The sequence below is a fragment of the Simochromis diagramma genome, unplaced genomic scaffold (assembly GCF_900408965.1).
Source record: "Simochromis diagramma unplaced genomic scaffold, fSimDia1.1 OVJJ01000514.1, whole genome shotgun sequence".
Taxonomy (NCBI): domain Eukaryota; kingdom Metazoa; phylum Chordata; class Actinopteri; order Cichliformes; family Cichlidae; genus Simochromis; species Simochromis diagramma.
Window position 1 is genome coordinate 355,165 of NW_024387346.1, and position 21,034 is coordinate 376,198.

Here is a 21,034-nt window from a genome sequence, read left to right on the forward strand (position 1 = left end):
CTGTCACCAAGGGCATGAACATAGCGGGCTGTGTGATAGTTAGGGTTCTTTCTAAAACTATAGGATCTTAACCTTACAATATAAAGCCCCTGGAGGTGATTGTAGTTGTAAATTGGTGTCATTTAAACAAAACTTAATCAAAATGAATTGAACTGTATGCCATAAATCAGGGTGAATTTTGTTTGTGGTGTCAGATATGTAGTTCCTACATTATAACAGTATTGTGAATGATACAGAATGACTATCGCTAATAAACTGTCTGTTAACGTGAAGTGCATCACTCAAAACCCGTGTAACGCTCCGTCTGCTTTACTATACTAAATACTGTACTTCACTGGATTTAAATGTACATATAATGTAAATGTGTATGATATCCTGCACCTCACGACATCAGTGATATGCTTTTAGTCTGCCTGCAGTCTTCACACACCTGCTACTGTAACTGGTGGATTTTCATTCTTAGCACCCACACAGCTGCTGTCCTGTTCACACCACAGAACCAGAACATGAAAATCTGCTTCCTCCAGATGGACACATGACACGCTGCCTCCTGTCAGTCAGCTGACACCCACAGAAAACGACTGGAGTCTCCTCCAGGAAATAAACACGCTGCCTTGTAGAGTGCATCTTCCTTGCGTCTTTGCCAGCCAACAGCGCCCTTATGCCAGTTTGAAAAGTTCTCAGATGGGATGACCTATGACTTACTTTTAAATGATGAAATCAGATTAAGTTACATATCACAAACTAATGGCTTCATTGAAACAGAATTTGTGCAAACTGTTTGAAAGTCATTAGAGGTTAATTATAAGCATTTAAAAGCACTTATAAGCCCTCCAGGCTTCATGAAAGACAATTAGTGCTCTTGTTTGGATGTTGTCTGCCTTTTCTTCTATTTTCTGTCAAGAGAAGTGGTTCAGTAATGTTGACGTCCTGTCTCTGGGGAGGCCAATCCATGACTGATACGGTTCTAATGTGTGGTTTTCTATCCAGTTATGCTTTTACTCCACTGGCAGTAGTTGATACTAATCATCAAGTTTTCCAGATGGTATTGCCTGGTGGATCAAAATCTACTATTCTGCATTCATAATTCCAGGTTTTGACAGCCACCCTTCCACTGAGATCTGATGAGCCTTTGGCAATCAGTAGATCAACTGAAAGGCCAGGCCAGATGCATCTGTCGGGTCCTGTATTAGGTCTTTGCCCAAGGACATGACTCTCAGATACAGTTCATTTGCTGTAGATTTGCTGTAGTTTTTTAGGCCTGCTACTTCAAATCAAATCAAATCAAATCAATTTATTTATATAGCACTTTTCACAGAATAAAAACCACAAAGTGCTTCACAGTAATATAAAACAGAAATACATAAAATACATTAATAATCAAACATACAGCACAAATCTAATTAAAAGCCAATCTAAATAAATGAGTCTTAAGCTGCTTTTTAAAAGAATAAATACAATCAAGGCAACATAATGATGGAGGGAGAGCATTCCACAACCTGGGGGCCACCGCTCTAAAAGATCTATCACCTGGTCTTAAAACGAGTTTGTGGGACTAACAACACCTTTGATTAGATGATCTCAGACTGCGAGAGGGAACGTGGGGTTCTAAAAGATCAGAAATGTAGGCAGGGGCATCACAATTCAAAGCTTTAAAAGTCAGTATCAAGATTTTAAAATGAATTCTAAAATGTACTGGAAGCCAGTGTAATGAACGTAACACTGGTGTAATGTGCTCTCTTTTTCGTGTCTTAGTTAAAAGCCTTGCAGCAGCATTCTGGACTAACTGGAGACGGTCAAGATTCCTTTTGCTCAAACAAAGAAAAAGACTGTTACAATAATCTAAGCGAGATGAAGTAAAAGCATGAATAACCATTTCTAACTCAGATTTAGACAGCAAAGTTCGCAGTTTGGAGATGTTTCTTAGCTGAAAAAGGCCATTCCTAATCAAGTGGCGACAGTGTTGTTCTAGGGACATGGCAGAATCAAAGATCACACCAAGGTACCTGAGGCTCAGGATGACAGATGAGCCAAGAGAACCAGGATGCTGTTTGATACTTATTCTTTTGTCCTCCACTTGTACAAGTTTACAGCAAATAGCTCTCTGGGAATCGTCATGTTGGTAAACAAATACTATTTTATACCTGTCAAATTATTATTATTATTATTCACATTTTTCATACATTCAATTAAAGAAATGAGAAGAAATTACATGTTTTTCCCCATCTACAAACAATGTGATCACTTGATTTAAATTGGTTCTTTACTGAGACACTGGTTCATTCCTTGAGGTAGGTTTCTTATTTAAGCTTGAATGACTTGACTTTTAAATTTTTTGCAGGGTGGTATTTGTATTTTTACTGAGGTAAACGATCTAAAAGAAATTCTAAAAAGTTCGTCCAGATAACCTAAAAGAGGTATTACGGCCAGCAAGAATGTTTAATCTGGAAGGATGGATGGAAATGTTGGTCATCTTTAACTGCAGTATAAAGTGATATTTTTTATGTAGCAGACTGTCGACAGGGTGATTTAAAGACTCTGCTGTGTCCAAGCCTTTTAACATTGCCATGGTGACCTACCACCACCCTGTAAACTGGATGAAATTTGTTTTAGTTGCCATGGTAACAGCTGAAGTCAGAGTAGGAGATGGTGAGAAAGATAACTTCAAGACTAGAGAGATTGTGATTCAGGTGCGTCATTTTCAGGTGTCAACAAAACACCATCTGTTTTCTTTTTTAATAACTTGAAATATTCCATGTTATTATTAGTTATTAGTAGTAGTAGCTGCTGAGTTTTACAAATGTCACTGTAGGTTAGAGGTTTCTAATGCAGTGCGTTTAAAGCTGTTTCAGTAAAAGACACAACCCCAACCACAAAGGTGAAGTCCCTGTATTCAGTAAGACTTGAAAATAGCCGGAGGCCTTTCTGTGTGGAGTTTGCATGTTCTCCCCATGTTTTCCATGGGTTCTCTCCAGGTACTCTGGCTTCCTCCCACAGATAAAAGACAGGTTAGGTTAGGTTAACTGGTGATTTCTAAATTGCTCATGCGAATGGTTGTCTGTCCCTCTGTGTTAGGCCTGTGTCACAGTGGCAATCTTTTTAGGATGTACCCCCCCTCTCGGCCTATGGTAGTTGGAATAGGCTCCAGCTTCCCAGCAACCCTGATAAGGATAAGCGGAATAAAATGGATGGATGGAGCAAAGCAGCCATAGGGTTGTTTTCCAAGTGACATCTATTTAACTGGACAAATGGAAGACACCCCCTGCTGGTAATTAGAAAGAATGACTTCAAGAGTTCTGGATCCAAGATGTCTATGGCTACGTTCACACTGCAGGTGTTAATGCTCAATTCCGATTTTTTGATCAAATCCGATTTTTTTGTCTGCTTGTTCACACTACAAATAAAATAGTGTGAACGCTCAAAGCGGCCCGCATGCGCAAAAGATGTCACACACAACGCGCTCTGTTTAGACCCAGAGCAAACAATATTTGACTGATGGCCCTTAATATAAAGACTTCGGACTTTACGTTTCCCAATTTTTGCTTTAAGTTATTTTGTTATTTACATAATAATGTAAATAACCTAATAATTATCCTTATTGCTGTTTTAGAGGAGCGGTGCTTCAAAGGATAGTTGCAGATTTCTGTCAGAATCTGCAGATTATACAGTACAAATAAAATGTTCACGTTTCTCCAACGTTGTCTTCCCAACAGTTTCACTGACATCTACGCTGGATGGCCAGGAAGCGTTCGCGATGTCTTATCGGGCGCTTCTCCGGCGCTGATAATTGGCGTCTGTCTTGTGTCAGTGACGTAAAAGACGGATTTAATGCGACATGACAGCAGTCGCTTTCTAAAACATCGGATATGTATTGGATTCAGTACCACATACAAAAGTGACCCAGATCAGATTTGAAAATATCGGATTTGTGCCGTTCACACTGTCACACTATGATCGGATATGGGTCGCATAGGGTCAAAAAAATCGGATTTGACGCGCTTTCGCCTGCAGTGTGAATGTAGCCTAAGTTTACAGTCTACAGTCACAAAGCTAAAAGCAATATCCCCTGAGAACACACACATTTACAGTCAGATTTGTTTTAAAATTACACAAAATACGTAAAGAAATAGGGAGGGTCTTTTTAAAGAGCTGAAACATGTTTTAGTGTTGCACGTCAAACAAGGCCTCCCTCTGGGAGTGTATCTGTTTTAGACAAAGACAAAGTTATTTTTTCTTTTAAATTTCAGGGTAAAGCAAGTAGTACCTTTTATGTGTCGATGATGGTTTCCACAATTCTAAAATAACATGCTAATTCATTTTCATATTTTTATGATGCATAATGAGCTCAGTGTGCTTTTATGGTGAAAAAAATCTTTGTGCACTTAATTATCAAAGACTTACTCAAAACAACTGCAGAAAGGATTTAATCATGAATCGGAAAATATAGACTGCCAGTCAAAAGTTTGGAAACATCTTCTCATTTAATATTTTTTCTTTATTTTTTACTACTTTCAACATACATAGATACATACTGAAGAAGAAGAAGGAGAGTGATGGAGTGCTGCGCCAGATAGCTTGGCTTTCACAGTCATCTGACCTAAAGCAAAGGGTGGCTATTTTGAAGAATCTAAAATATAAAACTTGTTTTGAGTTAATTCACACACATTCATAGTCCTGATGCCTTCAATGAGAATCTACAATCTAAATAGTCGTGAAAATAAAGAAAAACCTATAAAATAGAAGATGTGTCCAAGCTTTTGACTGGTAGTGTAAGTTTCATAGACCAAAAGACCAAGGGAATGTTATTAAATATCTACACTTTTCACTTCTACACTTTTATAAAGAAGAAAAAAGCAAAAACATCTGCAGTTTAGAGAAGCTGATTTTTTTTCTCTATTTTGTATTTTTAATTTTTCATTCATGCTTGTCAGTTGTCACAATGATTTTCCGCTAAACAAATACACAAGAATACAACTAATTGTTTCAACTCTCCATAAAAACAATTGTGCGTGTATGTGTGTGCCAGTGCGTGCCTTACCTTTGCGATGTACTTTTATATTTCTGCCTGTAAACAAACAAGAACAAACAAGAGTTAATCAAATTGGCCACTCACATGGTGAGTTTCAGGCTAGGTTAGAAGGCACACCTTGAAACAAACATGCAGACTAACAAAGATATTTCTTCTCTGAATAAAGTCTTATCTTCATCAACAAAAACACATCTTCACATTGGAACTAATAAATAAACCATAGAGTATTCAGAAGCTTGAATAAATGTCTATATTGGTATATACAGATATATTTCATTTGTACTGAACTACTCATTAAATTAACAACATGATGTATTTTAAAAGACTTTTTACGAGACCAGATTGCTCCTATAGTGGCCATCAGAAGGTACTTAAGGTACTTTGGCACATTGGATTCACGTTTTAGACCTTGATGGCACGTCCATCATTTATATACAGTTTATGAGTGCACACCAAAGCTACCTGCACTAATGTCAGTGGGTTAGGTGGAAATGCTGCTTGGATTTACTGAAGTGAGTCAGGGGGCTGCATTACAGAGAGCAAACTCAAACACTGCATGCGAAAAGCAAACTGTCATTTCCATTAACCTCGAGACAGATGAGAATGACATGCAACCACGGGAGCGTTACACAACAAAAATGGCAACTGCTGTTGCCTCGAAAGGCTTAGAAGACACATAAAGCTAAACCATACATACATGATACATGGCCAACATACTCAAAAACTGTTTGTCCTCTGTGTTAAGTCTTTTAAAATGTCCCTCATTCCAATAAAATCTGAAAAGTCTGAAAGAGACCGGTTAGTAAATCATGTTTTCTACCCATTTTGTGTGCAAGGGTGGCTCAGACAAGCACTCCAAAGCACTGGAGCAGAGGTTTTCGTTCTGGGAATTGAGCCGTCCCAGCAGGGTGTCAAAGAGTTGAACATGGAGAGCGGAGGTGAAAGGAACCCATGAATGCTGGGTATTTTGTGGAGATTGGTGGCTGATTTGGTTGCTTTTCAACACTGTCAGAGGTTCCAGCAACAGCAGTGGCTCATGGAGGTAATTTAGGTACTTTAAACCCGTTAGTAGCAGATTGCAGCAATTTGCATCAAACATGGAGCTTCCTATGAGTCATAACACAGCCAAATATGAACACATAGATATGATACACCTCCTTTTAGATTCAGTGTACGAAGGATAGTAGCATATTCTGCAGGCATCATAAATGAATATGTCATCTTGATAAGCAGCCTGTGAATCCTCACATTTCTATGTTTCCTTTTGTAATAGGCACATGCCAAAGAAGAACAGCAGATAGACTGCTAACAATGAAAAAAACTACAGCAGTTTAAGTGAATGACTGACTCTGTGTTACAACACAATTCATGTTTATATCACCAAAAAAACCCAAATTATTAGAACCCTACACAAAGAATAATCATGACTTAAAAGGGATTCAGGGGTTTACTGTCAGCTTTTTCTGTCCTACATCAACCAGGGATCGCACATACCCTATCAAGTTGTTTTTTCTTTGAATATATTTCTAGTGTCACACTCCATTTCAGACTCCATTTTTCTCATTCATTTCTCTGAGCGTGATGGCTGACAATGATGTCACTGCCTCCAGCTCAACATTTGAATTCACTGAGGTTGATTCCTGTCTTACGCCAAAGGGGGCGGGAATATTTTCCCAAAAAGTTGCATCAATAAAGTGGTTGGAAGCTTCTAAATGTGCTAGTGCAGACAACCTTTCCCTTTCCCTCTAAAACACAGATGCCTCATAGTAAGGTCCAATCTGGGGAAGCAGCACCTGTTAAATGATTTATTGTTAATTTTGTGAAACTGTGAAGCACATGATTACATTTTACCGCTGTTATGTGGTGAAGGATGCAAAGCAAGGCCAGTCCATGCAGACTGTTCTCTGATAAAGACAGAGGCCAAATTAATGAACAGGGTGCCTAAATATAACTTTGTACTGACAAATGATTTGCTGGATGAAATATTAGTCTGCAGATATTTGTAGCGATGAAAGGTTAAAGAATCTAACATTCCAATCGTGATATTGGGCGTGCAGGTTAAAGCTGTGTCACATGTAAAGAAACATATGATATGTTGTATGTGTGTTTGGGATGGATTTTCAAGTAAATGACCAAATTCCTATAAATGCTGACATCTGACAGATACACACATTTCTGGCAATAATGAAAAAGCTCTCTTACAACTAATGTGTCATGTATGGAAGATCACCTTTGTTACATTTTCACCACACAAGGTCAATGATGTATAGGAGACAAATTTTAAGTTTTTTTGCTGCCTAAATTAAACCAAGTACGTGTTGCTGACTAAAGCACACGGAGCAGGGAGAGAAACCAGAACACAAGCAGTATTTGACATGATGGGATGGAAACACATATTAAATAAATATTGACTTTTTAAAAAGAAGTTTAAGGTTCCTTTTCTTTCTTTTTCGCCTCTCTTAGCTATTTTGCTGTTTGTTTGTTGTCATTTTTCTGCTTATTTTGTGTCTTTTTGCAGTCATTTTGTGTCTCATTTTTTATTATATATCTCTTTGTGCTCGGTTCCCTTCTCTTTAAAGTTTGTCTTTGATGTCTCGTGAGTCTGCAGATATTTTTTGCCACCATTTTAACCCTCTCAGGCTCAAATTAAACTTTTTGTTACTAATGCACAACCAAGTCCTGCAGTGGTACTTCTGAGTAAAAGAAAACTCATAAAATATGTATGTGGGGTAATCAGGTTGTTAGTTTTTAACTGTTGCAAATCGGCAACGCCTGCCTTGAGAGGGTTAAGTCATATTACATATTTGTGTCTCCTTCAAAGAATTATTTTGTGTCTTTATGATGTTGTTTTTTGCCACTTTTTAGTCATTTCTATTGCTTTTTAGTCATTTTATGTCTCCTAGAAGTTGTTTTGTGCTACTTTGCAGTAAATTTTTGTCCCTTTGTAGACATTTTATGTCTTTTTGAAGTGTTTTTGTGTCACTTTTTAGTTTTTTCCCACTATACATTGGACGTTGGATAGACATGCAGATCTGATCTATATTGGGTCCATTGGTCCATAGCCAATTCCGTCCAAACTAAGTCCACAATTTGGGCGTCCAGCCATGACCCACTTTGGCCATCAATATGACATTCAATGTTTGAACTTTGGACTGAGGACATCTATAACAGGTACAGGAAATTTACATGGTTAATAAATCTAAAGGTGTCCATACATCCTTCATCTGCTGATCAGAAGGTTTGTGGTTCGATCCCTGGCTCCCCCAGTCTGCATGCCAAATATCCTTGGGCTTTTTACACAACATCACTCTTTCCAAATCAGGCCAAAGAGGTGGTACTGGTGAAGTAGTAAGATTTTAATGTTAATTTACATGTTTTCTCACCTTTGATAAATATGCCCAAATCCAATTTGGAAAGTGTTACCACTTCATTACATGTTATGAGGTCAGAAAAAAGGGGACAAAATAGACCTGATTTTGCTACTATTAAAACCATGCAAAACAAAGTCAATGTCACCAAAATGCAAGCATTAAATCATGCGTCACCGAACCTAAACACCTATTGGAATGTAAATTTGAACAGCAGATTACCCCACAAGTAGATGACGACGATCTAAACGCTCCATTTGGTCTGAAATTAGCCAGTCACAGCTCTGGAATCTGACCCCAGCAACTAATCACAGCTCTGACACGTCTCAGCTTTGAAATGCGACTGTAGAGACCTGTTATTTCATGGTCGAATGGTAATTGTACGCCGGCCTGCGTGGGCGGATCAGAGCTGAATTACAAAGCTGTATAAGGCACGCTGATCAGTGCCAGGTCGCTGCATTGTTTTCTTAGTCAGAGAAAACTCTCCAGCACGCGGCAGCAGCAATAGTGACAGGTGAGGACAGAGAGTTTCTGGAGAATGACTCACCCCCCTATCATGACTTTTACAGGGTGACGCCTTCAGCGAAAGAATTTGCATTTTGCGTCTTTACCTCTTTTTTTTTCTTTGTCCTTGTACCAATTGTTTTGTGATTTCACCTACACATTTTCTTCTCTGCATCATTAACACTGAGCTTGTGGAATGTATTTTATTTTGTGCACTGTTCTGTTTGCAATGCATCACTGCAGGGTGTGTGTGTGTGTGTGTGTGTGTGTGTGTGTGTGTGTGTGTGTGTGTGTGTGTGTGTGCGTGTGTGTGTTTGATGGTTAACTCCATCTAACCCGCCCACGTCTAGACCAAGTGTCCTGGAGAAAAAAGCTGAACCTCCATTAAATTGAAGCAGTGCACACACACTACACAGTATCAGCCTTTTGTTGTTTAGTTTCTTAACCACCTCATCAGGGTGGCTTCAGATTGGTCCTAAATTTAATTTTTGAAGCATGACAACAAGCCAGACATGCAAAAACCATTATAAAGATTAGTTTTTGCTTAATCTGACCTGGACAGTCTGGTACTTCTTTTAATACATCCTCAGATGGCAGAACGTTTTTTTCATAGCTGAGCTTTCTCAGCTGATTTCTGCTCTTTAATGTGTCCAAAAAAAAGTTATTTTTTGCTTTTGTTTTTACACTTTACACTTCCTCTGTAATTCCACTCAGCTTCTCACCAAAGCCTACTGATAATAAAAATTATGCATCTCAATGTGTAAAAAAGAAAGAAAAAAAAACAAAAGTAAATGAAAAGCTGTTCTATTCTCTTTTTGTCCTTTTCTAGTTTACTGCATCGAAATGTTCTGCTGTTACCACGGAAACTGGGGGAAATTTTCAAAAATAAACGAATAAATAAATATCTCCACACTTTTTTGTTTTCTTGTCAAACAGCTTTAAGCTCTGTGATTAATTTATGGATGAACTTTATGTCTGCCAGGAAGAAATAATATTGTAATGAACACAAAGACACAATCGCTCACACAAAGAAACAGCTGGTTTTGTGACCACTTGAATGGGTCTTAATCTTGTATTCATTCATGCTTGCTCTATTTAATTTAGACAAAGTTCATGATAATTTGTACATTTCAGAAACTTGCTTTAACAGGTGTCACAGGTTATAATAGAGAAGTCAATGTCACAAGGCCCTTCTAAATACAGAGTCCCCAAACTTAGGGAGGGTTGTGCCTGGAAAGGTCAACAGTGGCAGGCAGAATGTCTATAAATGGAACAGCAGCTCTGCTCTGCTCTGATGATAGCGATACAAATGTACCTGGCAGTAACATGATGAAGTAACCTTAATACTTTTTTTTTAATCAAACAAAAATTTGCAGTCTATGAAAAAGAAATGTAACAACAAGGCTTCTCTTTATTTTATTTTTTTCTTTTCATTTTTGGTAACTGCACATATGAAGACTCAAAGTCAGAACGACTATATTCAAAAACAGATTGTCTTTTCGTTTGTTTATATTCGGTTGCATGGCTCTTGTCTGAGAACCTCACCACCCTTTCTATAGCATATGGATTGCAGGTAAGCTTGGCTTTGTGGTCTGTCTGAACTAAGTCAAACTTAATTTAATTCTATTCTATTTATATATATATGCAACATGCTTTATATTGTAAGATAAAGAGAAAACCCCAACAATCACATGACCCCCTATGAGCAAGCACTTAGTGACAGTGGGAGGAAAAATTCCATTTTAGCAGGAAGAAAACCTCCAGGAGAATCAGACTTAGTGAGGGGCATCCATCTGCCATGACTGTTTAGGGCTGAGGGGAGGGAGACAGGAGGTTCAGAGATACTGTTATTCAGGGAGGAATGTGATGTGAATGTCCATAGAGTTTTTCACAACCTCTCAGCCCATACTTATTGAGATATTTCCATTTGTGGTGCACCACTCAACAGACTGAAACATATAATAATGATTATGCTAATTTCAATGGGGAAGCTCTATATCCACTCGTCTGCCTGCATCCCTCGGGGTTTGGCGCTGCTAGTCTATTCTTCACATTACTTCCACTTTCCTGTGGTGTCAAACTTAATTTTGTTGTCATCACTTTGGCCCAAACATTTTCTTGCTTGTCTTCTGCGAGCTCTGTCCTGTGTGCTTTAAATCTTACTACTTTTCTGCCTTTCAGATCCTCATTCGTGCAACCAGCCTCCTCCAAATCTCCACCTCATCCTCGCCAGAATAGAGATCCTCCAAGTCTTCACCTGCTTCACCTCGCTGCCATCCTTCCTACCAGCGTTGGACTCTGTTCTACTACAAAGACTGATCGGAGTCTAATTGCCAAACAATTATTAATCAAGCTCCATATTTCAATAAATCATTGAGAACTATTCATTCAAATGGTCTCTCCTTAGTCACTGCTACTTTGCAACCCAGAGTGTTACTTTATTTACAACTATGCCTCACAAGTTGTTAGGTCAGAGGTGCCAACAATTCTTGAGTGTGATTAGCATTCAGGTGCAGCAGGGGATCTATTTACTAGGTGCACAGGCACTGAGGGGGGACACACAGGCATGCAGAGCTTCTGCTTACGCACAAGCAGCATTACTGTCAAACTACAGATGCCTGTTGCCATTACTCACTACCCAAAATAAAACCAGCTTTGTTGTTTTATCTAAGACCTTTTCTCACTGAGCAGAAGAATCCTCCGGAAAACTAAACAAACCTCGGAGTGTGTTCACTCCCCGTGACGGAGTTCCCCTAACCTCGGAGTTCAGTCTTGTCAGGTTAGTAGACAAGCTGAATTCTGCATCTTTATTTTTACACCTCTAGCGTTTCTCATTCTCTCACTGTTGACAGAGAACACATTCACTTGCCAATGTTTATTAGAGGATTTGGCAAAAACGAAACACTTGTCTTGGCGTCAGTTTCTTCAACCAACACACCAACTTCTGCTGATAAATTTCTGTTTCTTTTTTTTTCTGTTATATTTTCCTCTGTTGCCAGCCGGTTACCAACACAAGATGCTGTATAGCAAGCAGGGTCTGTTAAACAGAGCAAGAGTAGCCAAGGGGCATAAATTAAATGTGTGTGTTTAATGGTAATGATGCCGTGCACATTTCATTTAACTGCTGATGAGAGATACAGTCAGTAAACCAAATACTGGTGGTGACCTGGTCTTCCATAAGATAGTGAATTAGAAGAAGTATCACAGACATACACAATACACTGGGAATCTTGTTATTAAATGTTTTTGTGAACAGAAGCTGATCAAATAAAGGAGAGTTTAACTTTAGCTGTCAAAAAAATACTATGGCAAACGTACTCTTAACACCATTAAATCTATTAATTTTATTTCTGGACATAATTTTCCCATTTGAAACAAACACTAACGGCAGATGAAAAGTCAGCTGTTTCAAAATATGCCAGTATGGCTTCACTAATGCTACGATAGCATTACAGAATGCTAAGTTAGCATTCTGTAACTATCACCATATGTGAGAAGCTGGAAAAACAGACCAGTCAAATGCATCAGTCTGTATTTGCCCATTAGCTATAATGGGCTGTTAAATTTTGAATGAAGCAGCTACCATGGTTATTATCAAAGGTGGAAAGTAACGAATTACATTTACCTGCGTTACTGTAATTGAGTAGTTTTTTTGTGTATTTGTACTTTTTAAAGTCATTTTTCAAGTCGGTAATTTTACTTTTACTTAAGTATATTTTTTAAAAAGTATTGTACTTCGCTACATTTTCAATCACACCCGTTACTGAGTAAATTAAAAGAACAAACAAAAAAAACCCAACATTGCGCTTCGGAAATACTGCAGGGAATGATGGGTAGTAGAACAAATTGGCGTTGGGTCACGATAAAGATGAGTCTGACATCGGTGGTACGGATCCAGCGAAAAAAGAAACCCTGTCGAATTCTGCTGACCCTGAACTCGAGGAAACCGATGTGAACCCCTGGCCGTATTTAAGGGACCATTTCAGCTTCAAGTGCAAGAAAGGCAACAGCTTTATTATGCAGTGTAAGCTGTGTTTGCCCAGAGAGACCGAGTTAGCAGCTTTTAAAAATTCCACATCAAACCTGCGCAAGCATGTAGAGGTAAGTTAAATGAAACCTGTACATTTATTTTAGCAAAAAGGCCGTGCTCAAGTTAATCACATTAAGACATAAGCTGTTATTGGGCACGTTGTTGTCCACGCAACTTAATTTTTTTACAGGATCGGTAAATTGCCAAAAGAAAATGTGTTTACTTACATTTTTCCTGTTTGTTAATAATAATAATTTATTTAAAAAAAAATAGTTAAATTAGACAGAAGACAGAAGCGGCTACTTTCTTACTTAACCCACATATGTTCACACTGCAGGCAAAAGAATAACGTGCTTTGTGCAGAGGTGTTTTTTTTCTGATCTCAAACTGATCTCCCTGTTGGAGCTCAGTCTGGGGGGAGTTATTTTTTTCTCCTTATCTTTCCTCATGTTGTGCATTTTCCATTGTTATGCCTCTCTGACCTGTCTTCCCCATGTGATGTTTGTGTACAGGGAGTGCAGAATTATTAGGCAAGTTGTATTTTTGAGGAATAAATTTATTATTGAACAACAACCATGTTCTCAATGAACCCAAAAAACTCATTAATATCAAAGCTGAATGTTTCTGGAAGTAGTTTTTAGTTTGTTTTTAGTTTGAGCTATTTTAGGGGGATATCTGTGTGTGCAGGTGACTATTACTGTGCATAATTATTAGGCAACTTAACAAAAAACAAATATATACCCATTTCAATTATTTATTTTTACCAGTGAAACCAATATAACATCTCCACATTCACAAATATACATTTCTGACATTCAAAAACAAAACAAAAACAAATCAGCGACCAATATAGCCACCTTTCTTTGCAAGGACACTCAAAATCCTGCCATCCATGGATTCTGTCAGTGTTTTGATCTGTTCACCATCAACATTGCGTGCAGCAGCAACCACAGCCTCCCAGACACTGTTCAGAGAGGTGTACTGTTTTCCCTCCTTGTAAATCTCACATTTGATGATGGACCACAGGTTCTCAATGGGGTTCAGATCAGGTGAACAAGGAGGCCATGTCATTAGTTTTTCTTCTTTTATACCCTTTCTTGCCAGCCACGCTGTGGAGTACTTGGACGCGTGTGATGGAGCATTGTCCTGCATGAAAATCATGTTTTTCTTGAAGGATGCAGACTTCTTCCTGTACCACTGCTTGAAGAAGGTGTCTTCCAGAAACTGGCAGTAGGACTGGGAGTTGAGCTTGACTCCATCCTCAACCCGAAAAGGCCCCACAAGCTCATCTTTGATGATACCAGCCCAAACCAGTACTCCACCTCCACCTTGCTGGCGTCTGAGTCGGACTGGAGCTCTCTGCCCTTTACCAATCCAGCCACGGGCCCATCCATCTGGCCCATCAAGACTCACTCTCATTTCATCAGTCCATAAAACCTTAGAAAAATCAGTCTTGAGATATTTCTTGGCCCAGTCTTGACGTTTCAGCTTGTGTGTCTTGTTCAGTGGTGGTCGTCTTTCAGCCTTTCTTACCTTGGCCATGTCTCTGAGTATTGCACACCTTGTGCTTTTGGGCACTCCAGTGATGTTGCAGCTCTGAAATATGGCCAAACTGGTGGCAAGTGGCATCTTGGCAGCTGCACGCTTGACTTTTCTCAGTTCATGGGCAGTTATTTTGCGCCTTGGTTTTTCCACACGCTTCTTGCGACCCTGTTGACTATTTTGAATGAAACGCTTGATTGTTCGATGATCACGCTTCAGAAGCTTTGCAATTTTGAGACTGCTGCATCCCTCTGCAAGATATCTCACTATTTTTGACTTTTCTGAGCCTGTCAAGTCCTTCTTTTGACCCATTTTGCCAAAGGAAAGGACGTTGCCTAATAATTATGCACACCTGATATAGGGTGTTGATGTCATTAGACCACACCCCTTCTCATTACCGAGATGCACATCACCTAATATGCTTAATTGGTAGTAGGCTTTCGAGCCTATACAGCTTGGAGTAAGACAACATGCATGAAGAGGATGATGTGGACAAAATACTCATTTGCCTAATAATTCTGCACTCCCTGTATGTATGGTCAGAAGGGTAAGTCGGCGCTGGCAAAGGTCGGCAGCCTTAACCCAATTTCCTTCGGGGTCAACCTTCAGGATCAATAAAGTTTTATTGAATTGAATTGAATTGCTCCTCAAAATTAACAGAGCAGGGCCAAGTTTAAAAAATTAAAACACATTTTTATAGCAGCTGCCGTACAGCTCAATTCAGTACTTGTTCTCTTATTTGACAGTTTAGAACACATTCTCATGTAAAAGAATTATATGGTTTTGACAGTTTGGTTGGTTTGGTGACCATTATCCATTTTGATGTATAGACTTGCAGTTTAACTGCCACTGAGCTTTAATTTGTAAAGTTTTTCTTTTAATTAAAAAACAACTACTTTGAGATTTATCCCATTGTCTTTTTTGCACTACTCAGAAGAGGCTGTCCTCCTGCTGACAAAAAAGTAACTATGTAACTTTTACTCTGAGTACATTTTTAGACAGGTAATTTTACTTTTACTTGAGTAAAATTTCAGCAAAGTAATAGTACTTTTACTTGAGTAAAATATTTTAGTACTCTTTCCACCTCTGGTTATTATGTAATGTCCTCTTTGCTGGGTTTGAATGATGACATATTACAATGTATTTCCTTGATATATATTCAGTGTTGGGAAGGTTACTTTTAAATGTATTCCACTACAGATTACAGAATACATGCCCCAAAATGTATTCTGTAACGTATTCCGTTACGTTACTCAATGAGAGTAGCGTATTCTGAATACTTTGGATTACTTAATATATTATCATGCTTTTTACAACTACGTGAATGCACTATTGCTGTGATTTATGACTATTACTGAAGGTCCGCGGCTCCGAACCGTAGTAAAGGGACCTCTGGCTAATATGTCGGGCTCCGAGTTGGGCTCGTAGCCGAAAAATAGCTTTACTTCGTTGTCTGGGTCAACTTTGCTAGCGAGAGACAGACAGAGGTGTTGAAAGGCTGCTCCAACGGAACTTATTGTTTCGGAGGAAAACACGAACACAGCGTACAGTCGAGTCTTAATAGCTTACTTACAACTGGGCTCGTCAGGCACTCTTCTTGGCTGCAGTGGTTATTATTATATTTACATGCTTCCAGCTCCCGTTTTTCCTCGATGACAACTCGTACCTTTCCACTCGCCTTTTTCTCCCTCCTCGCGCTCACAGACACATAACGGGTATGGCAGTCCATTCTCCCTGCAACACGGACTACACTGCCCATGATGCTACATTCTTTAGAGCTATGCCTGTAGCATTCTGCCTATTAGCTTAGCACAACAACAACAAAAAGCCGCTCTCTCACCCAGGAAACACGCAGAGAAGGAGCGTCACCCTGTAACCATGGCAACCGCAACGCTGCTGCCTGGAACAACAGAACGTAGCTGTCAAACAAAACCCAAACAGTCCTGACCCGCGACAATATGAAACAGGAAAGTACTGCCGTGTAATCCATTTATTTCAACAAAGTAACTGTATTCTGAATACCACCTTTTTAAACGGTAACTGTAACGGAATACAGTTACTCATATTTTGTATTTTAAATACCCGTTACTCCCCGACACTGTATATATTTTCCTTTTTTGTTGTTAAATGTTTTTTGTCTAATCTAATTTGCGAACAGAATGGAAAAGTCAGAAAGAAACAGACCTAAGTGTAAAATGTTCTTGTTTTTTACCTTGTGTTCCTTACAATTTCAAAATTGTTAGATTACTATTTATTAAACTGAAGATGTCAAACAGTGTCTGTTAATGTGAGGTTTTGTGATTTAATAATGATTCAAATGTCATCTGTGCAATATTTCACCACTGTATATGTATAAAATGTGTATATATTCTGTTTTCAAATTCAAATTCAAATTCAAATTCAAATTTTATTTGTCACGTACACAGTCATACACAGTACGATATGTAGTGAAATGCTTGGACAACTGCTCGTGACCTAAAGAAAACAAAAAAGGAAAAGGCTATGAATAAGATAGGAAATAAATATGAAAAATTAAAAAGGGTAAATTTAACTAGGAAGGAATAAAATATAGATTAAGGTTAAAAATGAATGACTGTACACACAAATTAGAATGAAGGGTAAATTTAACTGGGAGAATAAGATAAAATATATAAATTAAAGTTGAAAATAAAATAACTGTACAACAAAATACACAATATATGTTTTCTTCTTTATATAATCTCTTGATAATAATCTCTATTGTTACTGTTCTATATATTTATTCTGTTGAATAGATGTAGCAAATTCCTTGGCACCACGTTATCTTATCTTATCTTTTAAATGCTCACTTGTAGCATGTTCGTAAATGATTCAACTTTTGATCAAAGCACCACTGCTCAGTCACAATCCACGCTGTTACTGCCAGAGGCTAAAGACAGAAGAGTCACCAGCATTGCTCAGGGGGGCAGGACGCTGCTGGTGGAACAGACAGTCCATCTCCCTGGTCGATGTGCTATTTATTTGCTGAAATTATTTAATAAACTACATTTTCCAGACATACATAGGTATTTGCACGCAGTGAAGTTAAGACAACCAATGCAGGAAATATTAGGAAGTCTGGTTGTTCTTGATTGCATCACTGCTTGGATGTTTTTGTGGATACTTGGATCATAAGTTAGCTAGCTTTTCCTAACAAATCCCTATTTTAATTTCCAAACCTCTTTGACAAATATCAGAAAGCCTCTGGGAAAAAAAACAAACTGACATTTTCAGTTTTAGTAATTCTTAGAAAGAATGACCATGGCTGTGCTTCAGGAAGTATAGCTGGTCATCTATTAATCAGTTCAATCCCTGACTGCTCCAGTCTGCAAGTCAAAGTGCACTTGGGCAAGATACTGAACCCTGAGTTGCATCCGCTGTGTTCACTGGGGTTGAATGTGTGTGAATGTTAGATAGAAAGCACTTAGACATAGAAAAAAGTGATTTTGTGTGTGACTGGGTGAGAGAGACATGTGTGTGCTTTGAGTGCTCAGGTACTATATAAGAAAATTTCCATTTACCATTTAGACTAAAGGAAGATCTGAAACTGAAATGATTTAGAATTTTAACTAGCTTAAGGTGGAAAAAGTGACCTGGTTGAAAAAGATCTGACTGCCTGTCATGGGCATGTCATGCAACCAAGACAAAGAGACAAACCACTTCAATCAGACATACAGACTTGTCACAACAGGGAGATGTAAAGGTATGCTTTAATACAACGGGTCCATCAATTCTTTTCCTACTGTGACAAGTCAGCATCTCTGCTGGGAAACAGATTTGTTGACTAAAACATCAGTGTATGCTTTAGAGTACCACACTGACCTTATACATGACCAGTTTAAACAAAAAAAAAAACAGAGCTATCATTTCCTCATTCCTCCTTATTTCTTATTTATTCCTCCTTGGGGACCTATGTTATTGGAATGAAACCTCACAGAGGATAGCACAACGCACCTGGGTTTTTTTTTCCACTTGTAGCCATGCCATGCCATTCTGGAGATACAGCAGCTTTTAAAACATATGCATTAGTACTCTTTTTAGTCTATACTATTACTTTAAATGTGTAAAAAGTTCTTAGATTTAAGTGGACCAAACCAGACGAAGAGCTATAACTAAACTGAACACAGCACTGTCCAGATATTTTGTATGTGACAAATGTTTCTGGTGAAACTGCAGTCGAAGACTGAACGTGTGAGCTGCGAGTCACTGAAAAAATCAAGAAGAACACTTGTCTTAGACACATTTATGTGCTGCTTTCTTCCTTTAAAGACGGCAGGCAAACAAACACAAAAGACTGGGAAGGTTATGTAAAAAAAAAACACCCAAACTAATTCTTGACGGAGCATGTCACAACTAAACTGCGAAGAATTTGACGACTTCTTTTGTAATCTGCAGTCAATAAATCATTAAGTTTCTGAAGCTTGAGGAGTTTCTGTGTGGGAGTTACAAAATTGGAAAGTAATGCTGAATGGATGTGAATACTTATGATTTTTTGGCCATCTATCCAACTAAAAACACATTTTGGATGAATTAAGCAGAAAATTATGTCCTTCTGTGTTTTTGGAAAAGGTGGGAGCAGCATACTTCAGGCTGAAGAGGAGCAGGATTATCCAGAGCATGCATCAGAGCCTGATCTGACGGTACGATTATGCATCAGTGGTAACAGTCACGGATATTTGGATGTCTGCGAAGGCACCATGAATGCTGATCAAGACACGTTCAAGGTAAAAAGAAAGTAAACACATATCAAGAAAACAATAAAAATAATCTGGTCTCCAGCAGATCTTAAAATTAGGCAAATAAAACCCCAGATGAGCTACAAAACATGACAGTAGTTTGCTGGTCTGGAGCATCGGGGCAGAACACAGCATATCAGCATAAACAGCTCGTACCACTGGTCAAGCAAGGTGGTGGTGGTGGTGCAGCTACAGGACCTGAGCACTTTACAGTTACTGAGTCAGTTACTCTATAAACTCCTCTGTTTACCAAAGTATTCTAGAGTCAAATGTGAGGTCCTCGGTCCAACAGCTAAGACTTGTCCTACACTGGATCATGCTGCGTGACAATCATCCCATACACAGCAGCAAATGTACAATAAAATGACTGAAAACGAAAAGCATCAAAGTGTTGCAAAGACTCGGTCAAAGTCCAGAACTCAGCCTGATTGAAATCCTGCAGCTGAAGCGTTAAGCTTTGATTATACTTTCCGCATCCGTGAGCCTACAAGGGTCCGTTCAGGTCAGAGTGACGGAAATTCCATCATCAGATAATCAGTTTGAAGGTCTGTGCCAATGTCTGAATGCCTGCCACTGTTTTTGAGACCATGTGTACCCATCCACATAGACTTTACAATACAGTGCGACAACTGCACATGGGCCTGTGGAGGCAGACTTCAAAAAAAGTATAACAGCAATGGCTACTCAGCCACCGTCTGCAGAAGGGTTATAATCAAAACTGTGCCGGCAAACTTCAGTGAACTGAAAGAGTATGGTAAAGAAGAGTAATTCTAAAAGCTACTGAATTTTGGCTTTTGTTAAAACAGCAGCGACACTGTGTGACATGTTTTGTGCTGCTGTTCATTTGAGCTTGAATTTACCTCATTTTAACATCTAGTAAGAAGTAGAAAATTTATCTTATGTTGTAATACATAAAACAGACTGACAGATAACTGCCAACTCTTATGTTCATACCAAGGGGTGCAATTTACAGTCACCAGTTAGCCTAACATGCTTGTCTATGTACTCTAGGAGGAAAAGCCACATAGGGAGAACATACAAACTCATCACAGCTCAACAGGAGGCTCAAACCAGCAACTTCCTGTTGTGAGTTGCAGTTCTTGCCATAGCAAAGATGTGTTTAAACACATAACTTTTTTTATATATTACAATAATAAAAATGTTTATTGTGTGTTATATGGACGATTTACACATCTAAAACAAAAGTGTACATATTTCAATTTGGCAACTTTAAACAGCAGTCACTTAAAATCCTTACTTGGACTACTAGGATTCATTGCTTCATGCCTACAGGGCATTCACTGGTTTGAAATGCTCAGTTTAGGAGCATTTCAAAGTGTGCTGTCAGATTTGTCAAAGAAAGGAGTGATGATGAGCGTAGTGTGATGAATGAGGCTGTAATTCACAGACTGAAGCATCAACAGGACATTCAAACATTTTGTGTTCGCATGCCCTGCCTTCATCTCTGTCTCTGTTTTCGTCCATCTCCCTGCTGATGTGTCTTTCTTTGCTGAGAGTTTGCTGCATCGCAACGCTCAGTTGTTACCATGGCAACAATGGAGAATCAAAAAAAACACACTGGGCTCTTTTTTTGTTGTTGTTGTTGCTGCTTTTGATTTGTTTTGTGTGTGTGTGTGTGTGTGATCGCCTCAAATTCAAACAGATGTGGCGAGGCTGTTCCGCTGCAGCGTAGGAGTCAGCTGCTAAGAAAGAATCTGACAGACAGACAGACGAGAAGCTGTGACTTCATCACACACACACACACACACACGCGCTCTCTCTCCCGTGTTAAGTGATGTTGCACGCC

At 38.8% G+C, this 21,034-nt stretch overlaps 1 protein-coding gene and 1 long non-coding RNA gene across 3 annotated transcripts in view; one reads left to right on the top strand and one right to left on the bottom strand.

Annotated features, from left to right (window-relative positions):
* pde1a (phosphodiesterase 1A, calmodulin-dependent) overlaps positions 1-21,034 on the bottom strand; it is a 43,532-nt gene that overhangs the window by 21,622 nt on the left and 876 nt on the right. The window contains exons 1-2 of one of the 2 annotated variants that reach the window (XM_040006803.1): positions 8,620-8,900; positions 5,039-5,065 (exon numbers count right to left, since the gene is read on the bottom strand). In XM_040006803.1, coding sequence (XP_039862737.1) covers positions 5,039-5,065; positions 8,620-8,654 — 62 coding nt within the window. In that variant the 5' untranslated portion in view covers positions 8,655-8,900. Of the gene's footprint in view, positions 1-5,038; positions 5,066-8,619; positions 8,901-21,034 lie in introns of those variants that run through there. The other variant, XM_040006802.1, reaches the window with a different exon arrangement.
* On the top strand, positions 9,068-19,724 carry LOC120718319. Its single transcript, XR_005692446.1, has 3 exons — positions 9,068-10,474; positions 11,083-11,680; positions 19,061-19,724. It is a non-coding gene; the product is annotated as an uncharacterized LOC120718319 (long non-coding RNA).